The sequence below is a fragment of the Euleptes europaea genome, chromosome 6 (assembly GCF_029931775.1).
Source record: "Euleptes europaea isolate rEulEur1 chromosome 6, rEulEur1.hap1, whole genome shotgun sequence".
In the NCBI taxonomy this organism is placed as follows: domain Eukaryota; kingdom Metazoa; phylum Chordata; class Lepidosauria; order Squamata; family Sphaerodactylidae; genus Euleptes; species Euleptes europaea.
In genome coordinates this window covers 32,225,420-32,243,867 of record NC_079317.1, presented here as the reverse complement: position 1 = coordinate 32,243,867, position 18,448 = coordinate 32,225,420, and the positions used below count along the sequence as shown (strand labels likewise).

The 18,448-nt window shown below is 43.6% G+C and overlaps 1 protein-coding gene across 3 annotated transcripts in view; it reads left to right on the top strand.

Annotated features, from left to right (window-relative positions):
• Positions 1-18,448, top strand: part of NRXN3 (neurexin 3) — a 1,387,810-nt gene that overhangs the window by 1,156,764 nt on the left and 212,598 nt on the right. For all 3 annotated transcript variants that reach the window (XM_056852141.1, XM_056852140.1, XM_056852139.1), the window contains one exon: positions 13,110-13,281. In XM_056852141.1, coding sequence (XP_056708119.1) covers positions 13,110-13,281 — 172 coding nt within the window. The remainder of the gene's footprint in view (positions 1-13,109; positions 13,282-18,448) is intronic.

The following is an 18,448-nucleotide window of genomic DNA, read 5'->3' as shown; positions in this document are numbered from 1 at the left end:
TAGCATGGTGTGTGTGTGTGGGGGGGGGTGTGGGTGTGTGGGGGGGTGGGGGGGGGAAGGGGCGTAACAGAAAGAGAGTTTCTAACCAAATAATGTTACATGAATAAATATATGCAAATCATCTCTTTCTGACCCATAAAGTATCACGACAAATCTAAATCCAAGGATAAACACCATTTGACCTCAGCATTTTGTTCTTTTTGTCTCTCTCTCTTAACATTCACATGGTTAGCATAGCAGCTGGGATTGACGATTCAAAGAACTGGCATGGCATTCATATGTGGCATTTAGGAAGTGCTTGACCCTTGCTAGCCCTGCCTTAGCAGCTGTCATGCGTTCAGCCAACAAGCTGCTTCAGATTTCTGCGCAGAAATGGGAGTTGTACAGTAGCCTTTCCCCTGATGCCAACTTCAACACAGAATATCAGGAATTGTGCTTGGGTCCAGTAAACTAGGGGGAAAGGCATGAAGTAGGCAATCTGTTAGACTAACTTGTCACCAATAATACTACCCAGTTTTGTGCTTCGCTTTGCAACCAGCGTTTCTCATTCCCTCTCTTCCTAGCCCTATTCTTTTGCCTGCATTTATGCTGCCACTTCTGTCCACGTGCATGGAAAGGGACTGAAAGCTGGTTATAACCATTCACCACTCTTCTCTCTCTCTTTTTTTTTTAAAAAAAAAGATTACCTCCATATATTGGAGGTGGCTGGCAACCTGTTAAAAGTAAAAAACTGAAATTAGGAATCAAGTCATTCTCAAAGCAGCACCATCCATTCGCAAATGCTTGTGCAAACTAAAGTTTTGCTTGTGCCATGCAAAAACTGACTTTTCCTCTCCAATAAATATGAGAATGGGCTCTGAGACCCCCACATCAGCTACTGGAACAGCACTGTCATGAAATCAAAGGGCCAGGATGTTTCAAATGACTACCTAACTTTTATGAATTGGTATGCAAGCATACCAAAACAACTAAGATTTGTTGAATGCAAAAAATATAATGGCAAAAATCATTTGGCTACAGCTATAATTCTTATAACTTGATCCCATGTTGCTGTTCAGAGGAGCTGGTCTATAGAGCTTAGTCAGGTAGATCCTACCTTATCCTATCACTCTGCTGAGATATGTTTGAAGGTTAGGGTTGCCAGGTCCCTCTTTGCCATCAGCGAGAGGTTTTTTGGGTGGAGCCTGAGGAGGGCAGGGTTTGGGGAGGGGCTCAATGCCATAGAGTCCAATTCCCAAAGCGGCCATTTTCTCCAGGTGAACTGATCTCTATCGGCTGGAGATCAGTTGTAGTAGCAGGAGATCTCCAGCTAGTACCTGGAGGTTGGCAACCCTATTGAAAAGGTTTTTCTCCAGCCTATGGAATCGTCCTCCAAGAGAAGAGCCACAAGCTGAAAGAAGGCTCCTTAGGCTAGAAGGAGGTTGGATCCTTGCCAGCATCAGCACAATGTAACAGCTCTTCTGCATAAACCAGCACAGGGCCCCAATCTCACATCCGGAACTGGTGCAGCATAAGGTATTAACACTACTGTGTGAGCACTCCTCCATTTTCTCTTTGTCATAAAGTTGTACTGTCCCCAGGGATTCTGAGAACTTTTCAGAACTCAAGACTGGCATTTGAATGTACCTTGTTCTTTTTGTTTGTTGAGCTGAGCCTAGGATTGCCAGCTTTGGGATGGGAAATACCTGGAGATTTTGGGAGTGGAGCCTGAGGAGGGTGGGGTTTGGGGAGGGGAGGGACTTCAAGGTGGTATAATGTTATAGAATCCATGTTCCAAACTGGTCAGTTTCTCCAGGTGAACTGATCTCTGTCGCCTGGAGATCACTTGTAATCCCAGGAGATCTCCAGCTACCACCGGGAGGTTGGCAACCCTAGCTGAGCCCCTCTTTTGATTGCCTCCAAGATTTGTTTGCAAGCAGTTTTTTGAACTGTTTTGCTTGTGTGCAGTGGCAGCATCTGGCATGACAAGAGGGTAACTGCTGATCATGTGCACTGATCGTGCACAGTGGCATGTGCATGATGGGATGCATCTTTCAAAAACACCTGTGTTAGTTTGTATGTGCCACTTTTGTATGTATGTGCCACCACACAATAGGCAACATTCCTCCCTCCTCTCTTCTTTGCTTGATCACCACTGCCAGGAACCTGTCTTTCCCTCTTTTTTACTCTTTTATATATTCCCAGGCATATCTGCGTGACTATGAAAGACTTGATCAGATTCATTTCAGGTTGCTGGGCTGGGAGCTGCACTTCTCCAAAATAATTCTCTGACTGTAATTCTGCAGAATTACTGCATCCCAAGACCATTGATTTCAACAGATTAAGGCTGAAGTAACTTTGCAGGGGATTGCACTTTAAGAGTTGTCCGTGTACTGAAGATGACATTTACAGTCAATTCCCATTTTAAGCTATTTTTCTCCATCTCCCACCCAAGTAGGTGAGGTTTCTCTGTGTCAGTAACCACCTAGCCTCAAAAGCTATTGGAGCCATATTGGAGAGCCAGAGTGGTGTAGTGGTTAAGAGTGGTTTGGACCAGTGGACTCTGATCTGGAGAACTGGGTTTGTTTCCCCACTCCTCCACATGAGCGGCAGACACTAATCTGGTGAAGCAGGTTGGTTTCCCCACTCCTCCACATGAAGCTACACGCTCTCAGCCCCACCTACATGAAGCCACACTCAGCCCCACCTACCTCACAGGGTGTCTGTTGTGGGGAGGGGAAGGGAAGGTGATTGTAAGCCGGTTTGTTTCTTCCTTAAGTGGTAGAGAAAGTCAGCATATAAAAAACAACTCTTCTTCCTCCTCCTCTTCCTCTTCTTCCTCCTCCCCCCACCCACTAGTTAAGAAACAAACCAAATACTAAAGAAGGTTGTCTTTCACTTGCCTGGGCTTGAATTTGAATATCTAATTATCTTTCCCTCACTGTAATACACACAGAGGTTCAGTGCTGCATCACTTCTTGTCCCCCTTTAAAAAATGTGTCTTGGGTTTATTCAGCAATGGGAATATTTATTTACTTACTTCATGTATTCCCCCACCTTTCTCTCCAAAGGAGACCCAAAGCGGCTTACATCGTTCTCCTCTCTGCCATTTTATTTTACATGTTGTCCTGCATACTGATAATTCTGATTGTTGTTTTAATGGTGTATGAATGAAACTGTCCAATCTGACAAGAATCCCCACAGATATTGTTCAGTCAGGGTTCTATATCTTTTATCCAAGGGGAGCTGAGAAATCTTTTCTTTTTTGGTAAAAGGCAACTATTGATCTGTTTGGTGTGCCGAAATGGGTTGATTATATACTGTGATAGGTTCAGGTGCCTGTATTTTTTCATTCATCAATCCTTCCCTTCAGTCACCTGACCATTTGGGTTGATTTTTTTCTCTCTCTCAGAACTCCACTCTCTTGTCAATATCTGTCTGAAAATATAATGTCTGGCTGTGAATGCAATCTCCCAGCTGTGGTCCTGCTGAACCAGCCTGAAAGCCTATTACATCTTTCCCTTGCCGTGGATTACTTGGAAGTATGCATGATATAATTATGCCAACAGTTCCATAGCTCAATAAATTGCCTTAGGAAGGAGTGAAAATAGTTTGCAGTCCAGTTGCACCCGTTGCAAATAGCAATTTCCATTTGATTGATGTTGTCAAAAGACACTTGCCCCTCTTTATCCAGTAATGCTGCAGCTAATTGGCCAGTGACAAAATGATATGCATGTTTACTCATCCTCTGTGGCACTAGATTGTCTCGTCTAGCCTTAGAGGATTTCTCCCAGGCATGTGCTTAATTTTGCCCCGGACAGTCAGCTCTAATCGGACGTGTAGGATGCATCACAGATCTCCTGCCCTCCACAGAGAGACATCCTGGCGATTGTGCTGACCATCTTGATCGAGATGCCTAACAGTTAAAGCATTATGTGATATGTGCCATGCCACCTCTAAATATAAGCTCAGTTCTGTTTTGGGCCACTGCTGGTTCAGCGACTGTCAGCTTCAATTGCCGGGAATAGCTGGATGGTACTTTAGTGCCCTCCCAAAGGCGTTCTGAAACGAGTGATATTTTCTCCAGCTAAGCAGGTTTCCCAATTGTATTGTTGCATCTGGCATTGTCCAGTCCAATAGCAGTGATTCCTTAACTTCCTGTGGTATCAGAACCTGTGGTCAGTAAAAGGAATGGCAGCTTGAACTGAGCTCGCAGTTAGTATCCTTGTTCTGAAAGTTCTGCGGCCCTGGGAGGCAATCTTGCGCCACTTCCTGTTATGAACCTCCTAGATCTGCTTGCACGCTCCCAGTGTATGCAGCTTCTTAAACAGGCCATCTGGTCACTTCCTGTTATGAACCTCCCAGATTTGCTGCACTCTCCCAGTCTAGGCAACTTCTTTGTTTAAATAGGCCATCTGGGTATTCTTCTGAACCTCCAAGTTCTTGGTCTGCCTGCCTATCACTTGCTCGTCCACCTGTGGACCCATCTATCTTAGTTACTTGCCTCCTCTAGGCAGGGAGCTTACCTGCTAGAGTTGAAATTAGGTAGGGTTGCTAGCTCCGGGTTGGGTAGGGTTGCCAGGTCCCCCTTCACCACCGGTGGGAGGTTTTTGGGGTGGAGCTTGAGGAGGGTGGGGTTTGGGGAGATGAGGGACTTCAATGCCATAGAGTCTAATTGCCAAAACGGCCATTTTCTCCAGGTAAACTGATCTCTATCAGCTGAAGATCAGTTGTAAAAGCAGGAGATCTCCAGCTACTACCTGGAGGTTGGCAACCCTAGGGTTGGAAAATACCTGGGGATTTTAGGGGTGGAGCCTGGGGAGGGTGAAGTCTAGGGAGGGGAGGGACTTCAATGAGATATAATGACATAGAGTCCACCTTTCAAAGCAGCCATTTTCTTCAGGTGAACTGATCTCGGTCACCTGGAGATCAGTTGTAAACCTAGGAGAATTCTAGCTACCACCTGGAGGTTGGCAACCCTAAAACTAGGGCACCTAAACCAGAGTTCCTAACCTTGTTGAGCCTGGGGGCATTTTTGGAATTTCGAGAACAGGTAGTGGGCATCACAGCAAAATTGATTGGCGTGGGGGGGTGGGACAAATCACAAAATGGCTGCCACGAGGTTTGGATTAAATCACAACATGTTGAAAGATCCCCACAATGTTAAGTTCCAAACCAAACATCCTCTTATGATAGAATTAGTGGTTTCCAATGGATGCTCCCTGCAGATGCAAAGGTTGGGTGGTACTTTACACACACTCTCTGATCTACCTCCTACTCTAGTGAAGTGGAGGAAAGCAAGTGCTGGCCCTTTGGTTTGGGGAAGAAAGGCTGTGGGGAAAAAGCAACTGGGTGCCAGGAAACTCATCAGTGGGCACTATGGGACCCAAAGTACCATTATGAAGGTGACTGGCCTACACATATAGAGAGAGAAATTGGGGGGGGGAGACCTGAAGCTCGGTGGGTTGCCAGGTCCCCCCAGGCCACCGGCGGGGGATAGGGGAGGTAGGGTTGCTAGATCCAGGTTGGGAAACTCCTGAAGATTTGTGGATGGAGCCTGGGAAGGACAGGGACTTCAGTGCCGTACAATGCCATTGTGTCCACCCTCCAAAGCATCCATTTTCTCAAGGGGAACCAATCTCTGTAGTCTGGAGATGAGCTGTAATTCCGGGGGATCCCCAGGTCCCACCTGGAGGCTGGCATCCTTAGTCACATCAGAATGCTAAGACTCAAGTCTGATTTGTGTAACTTCTGTGTCAGAAAATGTCAGAAAATGCTCACAAAGCCATAGGCATAAGTGGAGAAATATGTTAGCTTAATTCTTTTAATTATATATATATATATATATATAAAAAAATCAGCAAGTAAATAACAAAGTTGGAATAAAGAAGCAATTTGGGCCCAAGCTGCAAGATTCAGTTTGCTGAAAATCAGTTGGTGGTTTGGTGAGGACACAAAAGGGCCTATTTGTTCTTCAGTGGTCCTTCTGGACTTAATCTCACAATGAACTTTCAGAGGAAGTTAGGGTCTATTGTATGTTAATATAGGAACAAGCCCGTATGTAGTCAGAATTCATTCTCTGGGCATGGACTACGTCACAACAAGCACATAACAATGTGTACATAATTTCTGCAGCATCCAGGTATCATTTTTTTTCATAATGAAAAAGAAATTATTCTGTATTGTAAATGAGATTAGGGAGGTCAGGTCTCCCTCTGGAATTGACCTCTGTTCCCCACTGTTGCTTCTTAGGCCAACGGGGGAAATACTGGGGGAAGGGGCTTGCCAGCATCAGCCCAACATGCCACTTCACTTCTGGTGCAAAACTGAAAGTGACATCATCATGCCATGCCAACACTCCAGGATTTGCTCAAAACTCTATAGTTTATCCTAGAGCATGACATGGTGATGTCACTTCTGGCTTTGTACGGGAAGTGATGTGGCACATTGTGCAGATGTCAGTGTGACTGTCCCACCCCCATGATTTCCTGGCAGGCAAGAGTGTAACGAATCTCTAAATGCTGCCTTACCTGATTAACAGAATTAGATGGAAAAGTCTCGCTGTGATATGGTACTTCAAACAGCAGATTGGAAGGGTTGCAAATTCATATAAGAAAACTCCTGCATATCAAAAGAACAACCATATTATAGAGGGCTGCAGTTGGGTTTTTCTCCCTTGAACTTCTATATTCATTGGATTTCTCATATATGGGAAAACTCTCACATTTATTTACATTTATTTTAAACCTTTCTATCCCACCTTATATCCTTGGACTCAAGGCAGAAAAGAAGGGGACCACACCAAGGCAAAATGAAGGCAAGGAAACAAATGGCACCGATAAAAACAAATACTTGTAAAAATTATCAAAGAATTTGTTTTCCTCTGGGGTTGTAAAAACGATTAATAAATTCATCTCCCTCTGGGGCTGTAAAAATCATTCAAGAATGCATTTCCCTCTGCACCACTCGTTTCCTTGTGTGACTCCTTCCCTCTATTTGCATTCTGAAGTAATGCTGCCTAGCAAGAGCTGCTGCGCATAATTTGGCTGGCCATGTGGCTCAGCTCCTAGTTTACAAAGTACCATACCGTCCTTCTTCAAGCACTGGAATGACAGCTCTGTGAGTTAGCTCGTTCATAATATAAATGGGGAGCTTAAGCTAAAATATTTGCTCAGTGAATACATGGCTGAGCTCGGAGGATTGGCAACCAAATAGCCAAGAATGATAGCTCTCAGCCTTAGAAGAAGTTACTGCAGAATGCCTGATTACCTGCCGTATGACTTGAAGTCGGGTTTCCAGGAAGTCCCAAAGATGTTTTATTCTCAGAGTGTGTGACTGCAATGGAATTTGGCTGTAGTGAAGATTATGGTTTGAAGTCAGAGACTCACTTATACTGTTAGAAATGCAAAAGACAGCTTTAGGCTCTAGCTCTTTCCAGCAAAATATTATACATCACGGATATTTCATCCTTTCCCATGATTGGGGTGGGGGAAGTAAGTCCCAGTTCACAGAGAACAATGTTATTGTTGTAACATAAAGAGCAGAAAACATCTCTGAAACATATCCCTATGCAGTTACTCCAAACTAAGCCCCTTGATTTCAATAGACTGAAACTGAAGTGGGATTTTAGACTGGAGTAACTTTGCACTGTAAAGTATTTATTGCTGTATGCAAACCTTCAATTGAGGAAAAAACTTGTCCTGTAGCAAGCTTTCAGTTAACAGAGATCTAGTTTCAGAGTTGCCACAAAATTGCACCTTAATGGAATTTCAGAGCAAAATCAAAGGTTCTTTCTCAAATTAAATCCATAAGGATTGTCAAGAGAAGCAGGAAAGAATTTTGATTAAACTAGTAACATTCATACTGCGGGTATCCTGATATTGTCACCAAATTTTGCCTAAAGAGACAGGTGAAACATTTGAGGGGTTTTGAGGGAAGCCTGGAATGTGAGATTTCTCTGGACTGTTTCACACGACGCCCAACAGTTTGTTTCCTTAAATCCTTGTGTCAATCCTTATAGCTAAAGATTTGTCAGGGACAGAGCTTCCTTCAAAAAATCCAGGAATGAAAATATCCTTACCCCATCTCGTTTTGTCCTTATCATAACTCTAGGCCTCTACATATGATATTTATAACAGTGAAGTCAATGCCCATAGAGAAAGAATGGGCACAAGAACCCCCGCTCATGATCACTGGCTTTTGAGCACAGAGTCTGTGGATGTAGCCTCCATCCCCATATTTACGACCCTTGGTTTTTTTAATATTCCTCATCACGAGGACAGAAGTTGTGTACATAACTTCCTATGCACATACACTATGCTCATGAGCCATCATGTGTTGGGGGATAGGGCCAGGGCACTCCTACCTGCTCCCTCTCTGTGCATGTGCATTTCAACATGCACAATCATGTCATGGGTAGAAGGCTCAAGTCTGCCAGGTCAGGATATGAGAGAGTGTATAGCTCGAGGTCAGTGAACTTCTTGGCTAAAGTGGCATCTGAACCTGAATCTCCCAGTCATAAGAACATAAGAAAGGTCATTCTGGACCACACCAAGGTCCATCACATCTAGCAGTGTGTTCACACAGTGGCCAACCAGGTGCCCCTAGGAAGCCCACAAACAAGACAATTGAAGCAGCATCCTGCCTGTGTTCTACAGCACTTAATATAATAGGCATGCTCCTCTGATCCTGGAAAGAATAGGTATGCATCATGAGTAGTATCCATTTTGACTAGTAGCCATGAATACCCCTCTCCTCTATGAACATGTCCACTCCCCTCTTGAAACCTTCCAAGTCCTTCCTCAGTCCATCACTCTAACCTGTACATAGGTGTGAAGTTTCAGATGATTTTGGTTTTTCCTCCCTACCTAAATAATTCATGCCAGATCATACATGTCTGTGATTAACATGCTATCAGTCCATGATCTGAGTGTTACCATTTGTTATGGAAAAATTACATGGATCCGGTATGCTTAACAATAGGGTTGCCAGCTCCAGGTTGGGAAATACCTGGAGATATTTGGATGGAGCCTGAGGAGGGTGGGGTTTGGGGAGAGAAGGGACTTCAATGCCATAGAGTCCAATTGTCAAAGCAGCCATTTTCTCCAGGTGAACTGATCTCTGTCAGCTGGAGATCAGTTCTAATAGCAGATCTCCAGCTAGTACCCTGAAGGTTGGCAACCCTACTTAAAGATCTCATCCACTGTGTTACAATGAAAGTCTTTCATCTAGTTATGTGCATTTGATTTTGGCTGCTGAAATGTATTATGCTTTTTTTTAAAAAATCTTGCAATAGGATAATAGCAATGAGATCTCGCTCACCTGTGGAGCTTTTGCCAGCTGTTTGAGAGCACCTTTTTAAAATCTTAGTATCACCTGACCTTCGGTGCGTTTGGGCATCCTTTTTCTGTCAAAGTGTATCAACTTGTAATGCATTTATGCTGATGAAGAATGAATATGGCAGGAAGGGATTTATTTGGGAGAAGGGGATTGGCTGAGGAACCGCTGCTGAGGTCGTCTTCGTGTCTGGGACGAAGACGATCAAGCTGTTCACTCAGCTTCTACTCTTGGAAATGAGTTCAAAGACTGGAAGCAAAGGGCTTCACAGCTGTTGTGGAATCCAAAGAGAAGTGGGGAGATGATGCCCTAATTTATACATAATAGAATTGCTGGGAGGGAGCTCACTGCAGGTAAAACTGATGTGATGTTACCGCTGGTGATACTGATCAGTTGTTGATGAACGACGTGGCCAGAGCTCATCATTTCCCTCCAATTGTGGCTCTTTTCTGATGGGTTTTGCTGCCCCTCTGCACTCTCAGAAATCAGCTAAAACATTTATCTAAATTTTGTATCCCTGTCCCTCTTTAGACTATATTCAAGTGGGCAGCTGCCCAGGAAGACTCTTGATGCAAAGGTTCTGAATCTTTGACTTTTCCTAATCGATTGGGGAGGGGGGGGGGAATTCAATTTCTCTTCAAAGTGATGAAAGTTCACATAGGCCAAAAACGCATGGTCCCTTAACCCACTTTATTCCCCATTTCAGCCAGGATCAAATTTACCTGGGCTGGGGGGGAAACTGTACACATTACCTTGAAAAGCAGGGACGAAACTGTGCCTACGGATCCATATAAACAGAAAGTGCGAGAGACATGAAGTTCCTGTTTAGTTTGGCACACACCCCATGCCCCCGGTGATTGGTCGTTTCAAATTGACCAATGAGGGCCTTCCCTGCCCCGGGAAATGACCAGTCACTGGGGGCGAGGGTGTTGCAAGCTAAACAGGAACTGTGCACATCTCCCGCACTTTCTGTTAACATGGATTTCGTCCCTGCTTTTCAAGGTAATGCGTACAGTTTCCCCCCAGCCTGGGTCAATTAGATCCTGGCTGAAATGGGGACTAAAGCGGGTTAAAGGACCATGCATTTTTGGCCATAAACTATTCAACATGGTGTTGAATGGCGTCTTCTGCTGCGGAACATCTAGAGTGTGTGTCGTGATGCCGAACGTTGTTACCCTAGACTTCACAAAGAGAGAACACGCAACTTAGATAATAGACTGGTATGCATTTTCAGCAACAGGGAAATTGGTGGCGGAGGGAACCATTAAAACATTATAGTGCTTTTACTAGAAGACTTTTGGGTTCGAGAAGGACCATGTCTGTGGGAATAACAGTACATATTTTAAGAAAAAAACAAGGGGTTGAGAAAGCAAAAAAAAGACTGTTCTGTTCTTTAGGTTATGATACGGATGTTAAAATGCGCATACAGACGAGGGTGACCAGAGTTCTTAGATACAGGGGAGGTGTGTCATTAAGACAGTACGTATGTTACAGTGGTGTATGGTGACGAAAGAACATAAGAAAAGCCATGCTGGATCAGACCAAGACCCATCAAGTCCAGCAGTCTGTTCACACAGTGGCCAACCAGGTGCCTCTGAGAAGGCCACCAAGACAACTGCAGCAGCACCCTGCCTGTGTTCCACAGCACCTCCAATACTAGAATCGGTATGCAACATGACTAGTATTCATTTTGACTAGTAGCCATGGATAGCCGTATCCTCCGTGAACATGTCCAGTCCCCTCTTAAAGCCTTCCAAGTTGGCAGCCATCACCATATCCTGGGGCAGGGAGTTCTACAATTTAACTAGTGCGTTGTGTTGGTTATAGTGCTGGACTGGAAAGATCTGGACTGGTTCAAATCTCTGTCTGCCCAGAAGCTCCCTGGGTGACCTTGAGCCAATCTCTGCCTTATAATCATGACTCTCTAGGTAGCGCTTTGCACAGCATGAAACCATCAACTTGGCGTACGTATGAGCACCTGGATTCACTCATGCAAGCCTGGAAGCCCTAGTTTGTCTGTACACATTCCCCTGTGTGCTCAGTTTTCTGTTGGCACTCATGTAAGCCATTCTGGCTCTTCAAGCTGACTGTCGCAACATTGCTGTTCAACTTGATATTGTTTTATTTGATGCTTGGAGGCTTTTGAATGGAGGAAGGAACTGTGTGTGTGTGTGTGTGGTGGGGGATTCAAGCCCTGTTTGTTTGAGATCATAAAGCAGATGCTCACTTCCCCGCTCCATCTTATCTTCCAGTCATTTCTATTCTCAACCTAATTTTTATAAAAAGATTATGCAAATTCTGGCGATCTAAAACACATTTGATCTTAATCCAGCACAACCATATTTTATTACGGCTTTCACCAGTTGTGAATCACTAATCCAAATCCCATCTGCCATATATTTTCACCTTCCAGTCCTTTGCTTTTGTAGACATAAGCAGGCAACAAGATTTTGTTTCCCCCCACCTCCACCCCCAGTCACTGGTACAGGGCCAGATTACAGCATTGTTATGAGGAGGGGAATTTCTTTTTGCAGAGTTCACTTTTTTACAGCCATTGATTTCTCTGATTCTCTCTCTTTTTTCTTTTTCTTTTTGTTGAAGGGATTTTTCGTTGTAAAGAAATCAATGCGTCCTTTTGTAACTTCAGCCCTTGCTGATGCTTTCTGTTATACACCACAGACTGGTGCTCTAGTTGGACAGAAAAGTTTGGGAAGACATCGCTTGCCAGCGTGGTGTAGTGGTTAAGAGTGGTGGTTTGGAGTGGTGGACTCTGATCTGGAGAACCGGGTTTGATTCCCCACTACTCCACATGAGCTGCGAAGGTTAATCTGGTGAACTGGATGGGTTTCCCCACTCCTACACAGGAAGCCAGCTGGGTGACCTTGAGCAAGTCACACTCTCTCAGCTTCACCTACCTCATAGGGTGTCTGTTGTGGGGAGGGGAAGGGAAGGTGATTGTAAGCCAGTTTGAGTCTCCCTTAAGTGGTAGAGAAAGTCGGAATATAAAACCAACTCTTCTTCTCCTCCTCCTCCTCCTCCTCATCTAAAATTCCAGAATTTTGCAAAACTTCCCTTCCTGCCCCTCCTCTCTTCAAATTTCTCTTTGATCAAAATGAAGTTGATTAAAAACAGACCTCCAGTGGTCTAAAAAGATGCAATGAAACAGATTGTTTGATTTTCAAGGAGAAATTGGACAAAGAAGAATTAAGATAATTTCTGTTAACAATGCTACCAGATTGTGGGTTGGATCCACGGCTACATTTTCCAATGGCAAAATGGAACTTTCCTGCCGTCCCCACTGTAGTCCACAGATCTCAACAAAATGCTGCTCCTGAGGGACAGGAGACCCTGAGGAATGGCATGTGGGGGTTTCGGTGGGAAGGGGGAATCGGTGAAAACTGCCAGTTTAGTCTGGATCCAAACCTATGAAATGATGAGGCCCTAAATTATATCAATTTTAGATACCCCATATGATTAAAAAAAAGATTTTTTCTTAATTCCCAATCCCTATTTCCAGTTTCTGGGTTGTTTGCCAAAGTTAATGAGGAATGGGCAGTGGCTCTAGGGTTGGATTTGGAAGATGGACTTGTATTCAACTTAAATCTAATTGAACACTCAGTCATGAATCTCAATGGATGGCTTTGGGGAAAGTCATAATTTTGTACTTCACTGATGACGAATCAATGCAGCTCTTCCTCAAATATAGACGTTTTTAAAGTAATCCATAGGTTTCTTTTCAGGTTTCCATGACTATGCTGATTCCAGGATTTCTTGTTTCGCTCATTTCTATGCAGGAGCAAGGCAAGATCGGTGTGGTCTTTAACATTGGCACTGTAGATATCTCCATCAAAGAAGAGAGCACCCCTGTGAATGATGGCAAATACCATGTTGTGCGATTTACACGAAATGGTGGCAATGCAACGCTTCAGGTGGACGGCTGGCCAGTGAACGAACACTATCCTTCAGGTAAATGTCTGACTGGGAAATCTTCCTCTTTAACCAGCCACTAACCTTACCCTTTAACTACTTTGTGAATTGGTGAGCAATGAACAAACATTCACAGTTCCATCTGCAAGAATGAAGAGCGGAGTTGCATCTGGTTCAATGTAAGGGAGATGAATTCATGTTCACTGTGTTGGCAAACAAGGTACTGTGCTCCTGTCCCTTGTTCAGGAAGAGGCCAGGTGTGCAAAAGAGATGTATATAATTTGTAAGCAACCACACTGATCATGACTGGAAGCTTCTGGGTATAATCTGATTCTGCAGAGAGTGAACAAACTGCAACCCACAATCTACACCCTTTGGAGTAATCCTGGCAGTTGTGTTGGAAGGTGAGGTAGAATCCTCTGAAGTACGTTGTTGTGGGGTACAGCCAAAATGGTTCAGCAACCTTAAGACTTGTGTGGCTTTCATAATTGAAAATGGAAGGGAGGGGAGGAGGGTCTACAACCCACAAAGATATAAAGCTCACAGAATCATGGGCATTTTGAATTATAAATAACTGGTGGTTCTTTTTCTTTCTCGTAGGGAAAGCTACCTGTTAGGGAAGCACAATTACTTACTTATTCCCTGCTTTCCCCCTCAGAGGGATCCAAACCAGCTTACAAGAGTGTAAGAAATACAATCAAATACAATTTAAATAAAACAAACAAAAGATAACTAACTGTATCTTGGGCCAGCTCTGGATTCAGTGGGCCAGCTTGGTCAAGGTGACAGGACATCAGCTGAGCGGCTGAGAACCAATGGCTGTTTGGCTCTTGCCCTTTGGCCACACGTCAGGGTTCACTAGGGTTGCCAACCTCTAGGTACTAGCTGGAGATCTCCTACTATTACAACTGATCTCCAGCCAATAGAGGTCAGTTCCCCTGGAGAAAATGGCTGCCTTGACAATTGGACTCTATGGCATTGAAGTCCCTCCCCTCTCCAAACCCTGCCCTCCTCAGGCTCCACCCCCAAAATCTCCAGGTATTTCCCAAGCCGGAGCTGGCAACCCTAGGGTTCATTCCTCTGGCCTCACCCAAACTTTATTCCTGGAGACAGAAGAAACAAACAGAAGCATGCCTCAGATGTTACACATTGCAGCAATGTTCCTCCCAGTCCTCCCTACCTTCTTACAACTGTGCTCTTTGTTGGGAATTTGACTATCCCTAACCTCCAAGGAATACCAGGCAGGCAATGGCAAACCACCTCTGAATGTCTCTTGTCTTGAAAACCCTACAGGGTTGCCAGAAGTCAGCTGTGACTCGACAGCACAAACAAAAAATCCAGATGAAAAGGATCCATTGAAATTTAACAGAGCAGATTGTCTGCCTTATTCTATGGAGTCCTTCAAAGCATGCAGACCTCCCCTTTCCCAGTCCATCCTCTTGCATGGCCCTCTGTCTCTCCCTCCTTCCTATAAACCAATAAAAAAGCTGCACAGCACAGTAAATGCACTTCCAGACTAAGCTGGTGCAGACTAGTCAACAGAACACTAAGCAAGAGGGGTGAGGAAATAGGGTTGCCAACCTCTAGGTACTAGCTGGAGATCTCCTGCTATTGCAACTGATCTCCAGCTGATAGAGATCAGTTCACCTGGAGAAAATGGTTGCTTTGGCAGTTGGACTCTATGGCATTGAAGTCCCTCCCCTTCCCAAATGCTGCCCTCCTCAGGCTCCATTCCAACAACATCCCACCGGTAGCAAAGAGGGACCTGGCAGCCATATGAGGAGAGCAGAAAGGAAGATTGAGAAAGAAGAGGCAGGAACAATATTTACATATTGTATCCTGCTTTTAAAAATGTATACCACACCACAGGGCACGTTAATCAAGAGCCAAGAGGTTAAAAATTAAAAAGAAAAGGCACAGAAGGGAAGGAGAGTGGAGGGAAAAGATAGAGAAGGGAGTTGTGTCTCACAGTGTCCAAATGTTGACCTTCCAAAGTTTCAGTGAGTCCATTGAAGTCAGTGGTCTTCAATGGGTGTAACTCTGCTGAGGATTGCATGATTGGCCAGCCTAAATGGTTTGGTGCGTCCCAAGGTCCATCTTATGGGCATGGAGGAGGGGTCACTGGGGTGTGTGTGCGGGAGGTAGTTGTGAATTTCCTGCCTTGTGCAGGGGGTTGGACTAGAAGACCCTGGAGGTCCCTTCTATGATTTTTTTAATACTTTCACTAGTGTAGCTCATCTATTCAATAAAGAAGCCACCAAGCATCCAGCTTTCTTCCTTGCAGCAGCTACTTTTCTGTGCTGATATTTGATGCCATGTCCTAGAGGACTTATTTATATTCCACTTCTTAACACACAGTGCATATACACTGCAGCCTCATTTATATGAATGGCTTGTGGGTGGACATCCAAAACATCTGGATAATTAGAGGTTCAAATTAACAGGAGGACTATTTCCATACGACCGTATCAAACTGTGACTAAATGGTGAGTGTGCAGTGAATGTGCATAGACAAGCAAATTGCATCATTTCAATTGGAACACTGGGGTCCAGTGTATGAGTTTCTGAATACTGTATATATATAAACATGCAATTAAAGAGTCAGTAGACCTTTCAAGAGCTGTTTGGGAATTGCCCCAAAGCATTTCTTTATTAGACATTGACTAGCCTGCAAAGATCTTCATTGTTATTTTCAAAGAATTTAAAGCGCTGGGTTAAGCAATAGTTTAAATACAGCCACAACTAGAATTGATATTTACCATGTCAACCAGTCTCTATAGTAATAATATTTATTACTGTTAATTGACCAGTCTCACATAAAATTCCAAGGTCTAAAACAGTCACGGAACCAGTCTCTATAAAAGGTTTCATATCAAGCTCTTTAAATGTTCAGGACAGGTCTTTGAGAAATCCTGTATTTAAATTGTTCAGATTGATCCTCTCCTCATGAAACATTCCTGTGTGGCTTATTGGCTTACCCACGTGACTATGACAATCATATTAAAACCAACCATGCAATCTGTTTGTGACAAAGGATTTGGGAGCGTATAGCCTATGAGTTGCATTCAGACAGCACAAACCAACAAGAGATCGTTCATGATCAGCATGAAGCAACACCCCCATAACTCTCATGGTATCGTTGAAGACTTCTTTGTTGTTGTTGTTGTTTTAAAAAAGCCCTTGTGACACTTGGATTTAAACCAATATTAAACCATGGTTTGCATGGTTACTGGGCAAGCACAAACTCCAGTTTGTTTGTGATGTCCAAATCCGGCAACTCTGTCTTTTAATTTTAGCACCACTTTAGATTGCAGCCAGTTGTTCCCATGACAGCCTCTGACCATGTAAGTCAACGTTTGGTTGTGAAGTTGTCGGAAGAGAAAATCATGGGATGTGCTTCGTATATAATGTTAGAGTGTTTCCCCCCTCTCTTTCCTTCTTCAGAACATGAGGGGGCGGGGGTGACTGTGAAAAGATAGAAAGTGAATATAGGCAATGCAGTGGAGATGAATGTTCATTAGAAAGGGAAAAAACACTTTCACATTTCTCAGGGTCCACACATTCTCCAAAGGGGACTTTTCCGGATAATTATCCAGATTAGAATATCATACATCCTAGTACCATGCAGGAGAGGCTCATCAACATAAATCACCTTTAAGACACTGTGAGAATTTAAAACTGCAGGTCTCTAATTTATAGTGCTGGCAGTTTGGAGACCATTTCTTACTATAAATGGTCTGATCGTCGTGTCCTTCTATGGCTCAGAGTTTAAATACTTTTTGGTTCATTTCCCCCTACAACCCTTCCCCCACAACCTCATTCTAAAGTAATATAAAGTTGGGAAGGGGATAAGTGACACATAGAATAAATTAGTGAAGAAATTTAGGAGAATTATATCTTTTAAAGTTCCATCAGACATTTCTAGAATTTCAAAGAGGCAGGTTCTTTTGCCCTCTAGACAATCATTGCTGAAGCTTTTGTTTTAAAGACATTGTCGCCAGCCATGCTGGTCCAAAAGAAAAAGCCAGAGAATTGGTCCCACAATTCACTTGTGCAAAATCAGTAGGGAAACAAATCTTTTCGACCCGGAGTAGAACAATATTCACAGGTTTAGTAGGGAGCAGAGGAGCCCTCCCTTGATTTCACTCACAATCCTGAGGTCGAAGTAAATCCCTTAAAAGGGCAATGTAAATCGTGCGGTGGGGACCACAGTCCAAATATGGTACAAATTCACAAGGAGTCGTTCAGAATCTCAAAACAGAACGCAGATCCCGGATAGTCTTTGCATTTCACCAAAGAGGCTTCATGAGCCTGAAAATATAAATTGCATGCATAAAAGGATATAACCTAGCTTATTACCGACTACAGTATACAATATAAATCCTTACTAAACCTGTGAATATTGTTCTACTCCGGGTCAAAAAGATTTATTTCCCTACTGATTTTGCACAAGTGAATTGTGGGACCACGTCCACTTTTCCATTCTATATATTGTATATATTTCTAGTGATTGTGTTGTTCAGTATCTGTTGTATCATGTATTCTGTATTTGTACGTTTGCATGCTCTAGGTAGTGAGGAATTCTTTTTATTCTTGTTATCTTGTTATTAATACATTGTACTTGATTAATATTTAGTGTGCTGTTGTTTTGATTGAGTATCTCTCAGTACAGCACCGGGTGATTGTTATTTTTGGTTTAGTACCTGGATGTTGGCAACCCTATAGAGACCAGTTCCCCTGAAGGAAATGGTGGTTTTGGAGGATGGACTTTACAGCATCACATCTTGCTGAGCTCCCTTCCTCCCCCAAATTCCACCGTCCCCATGATCTTCCCCCAAATCAGGAACTTCCCAACTCAAAACTGGCAACCCTACTAATGTGACTCTAGGCTTTTCAGCCTTGGAGTTTCCTGCCTATCTCCTGTTTATCATGAAGCTTTCAGTACAGAAAGAGAGCGAATGAGAACAAAAGACTTCTTTCTGATTCTTGCTGATTCTTTTTACGCCTACCATGTCCCATTTTAGTAACAAGAATACACTTGTTAGGATTGGCTGTTTTGCTAGTTTTTCTGGTTTCTCAGATCAGAGTTTTAAATGGCAGTAACTTTGTCAAGCAAGGCTCTTCACACCAAACCTGAACGATTCTCAGAAGCAATGAAAAATCACGCTGTTTTGGCTGGTTTTCAGCAGCTGGAATTAGGCAGACT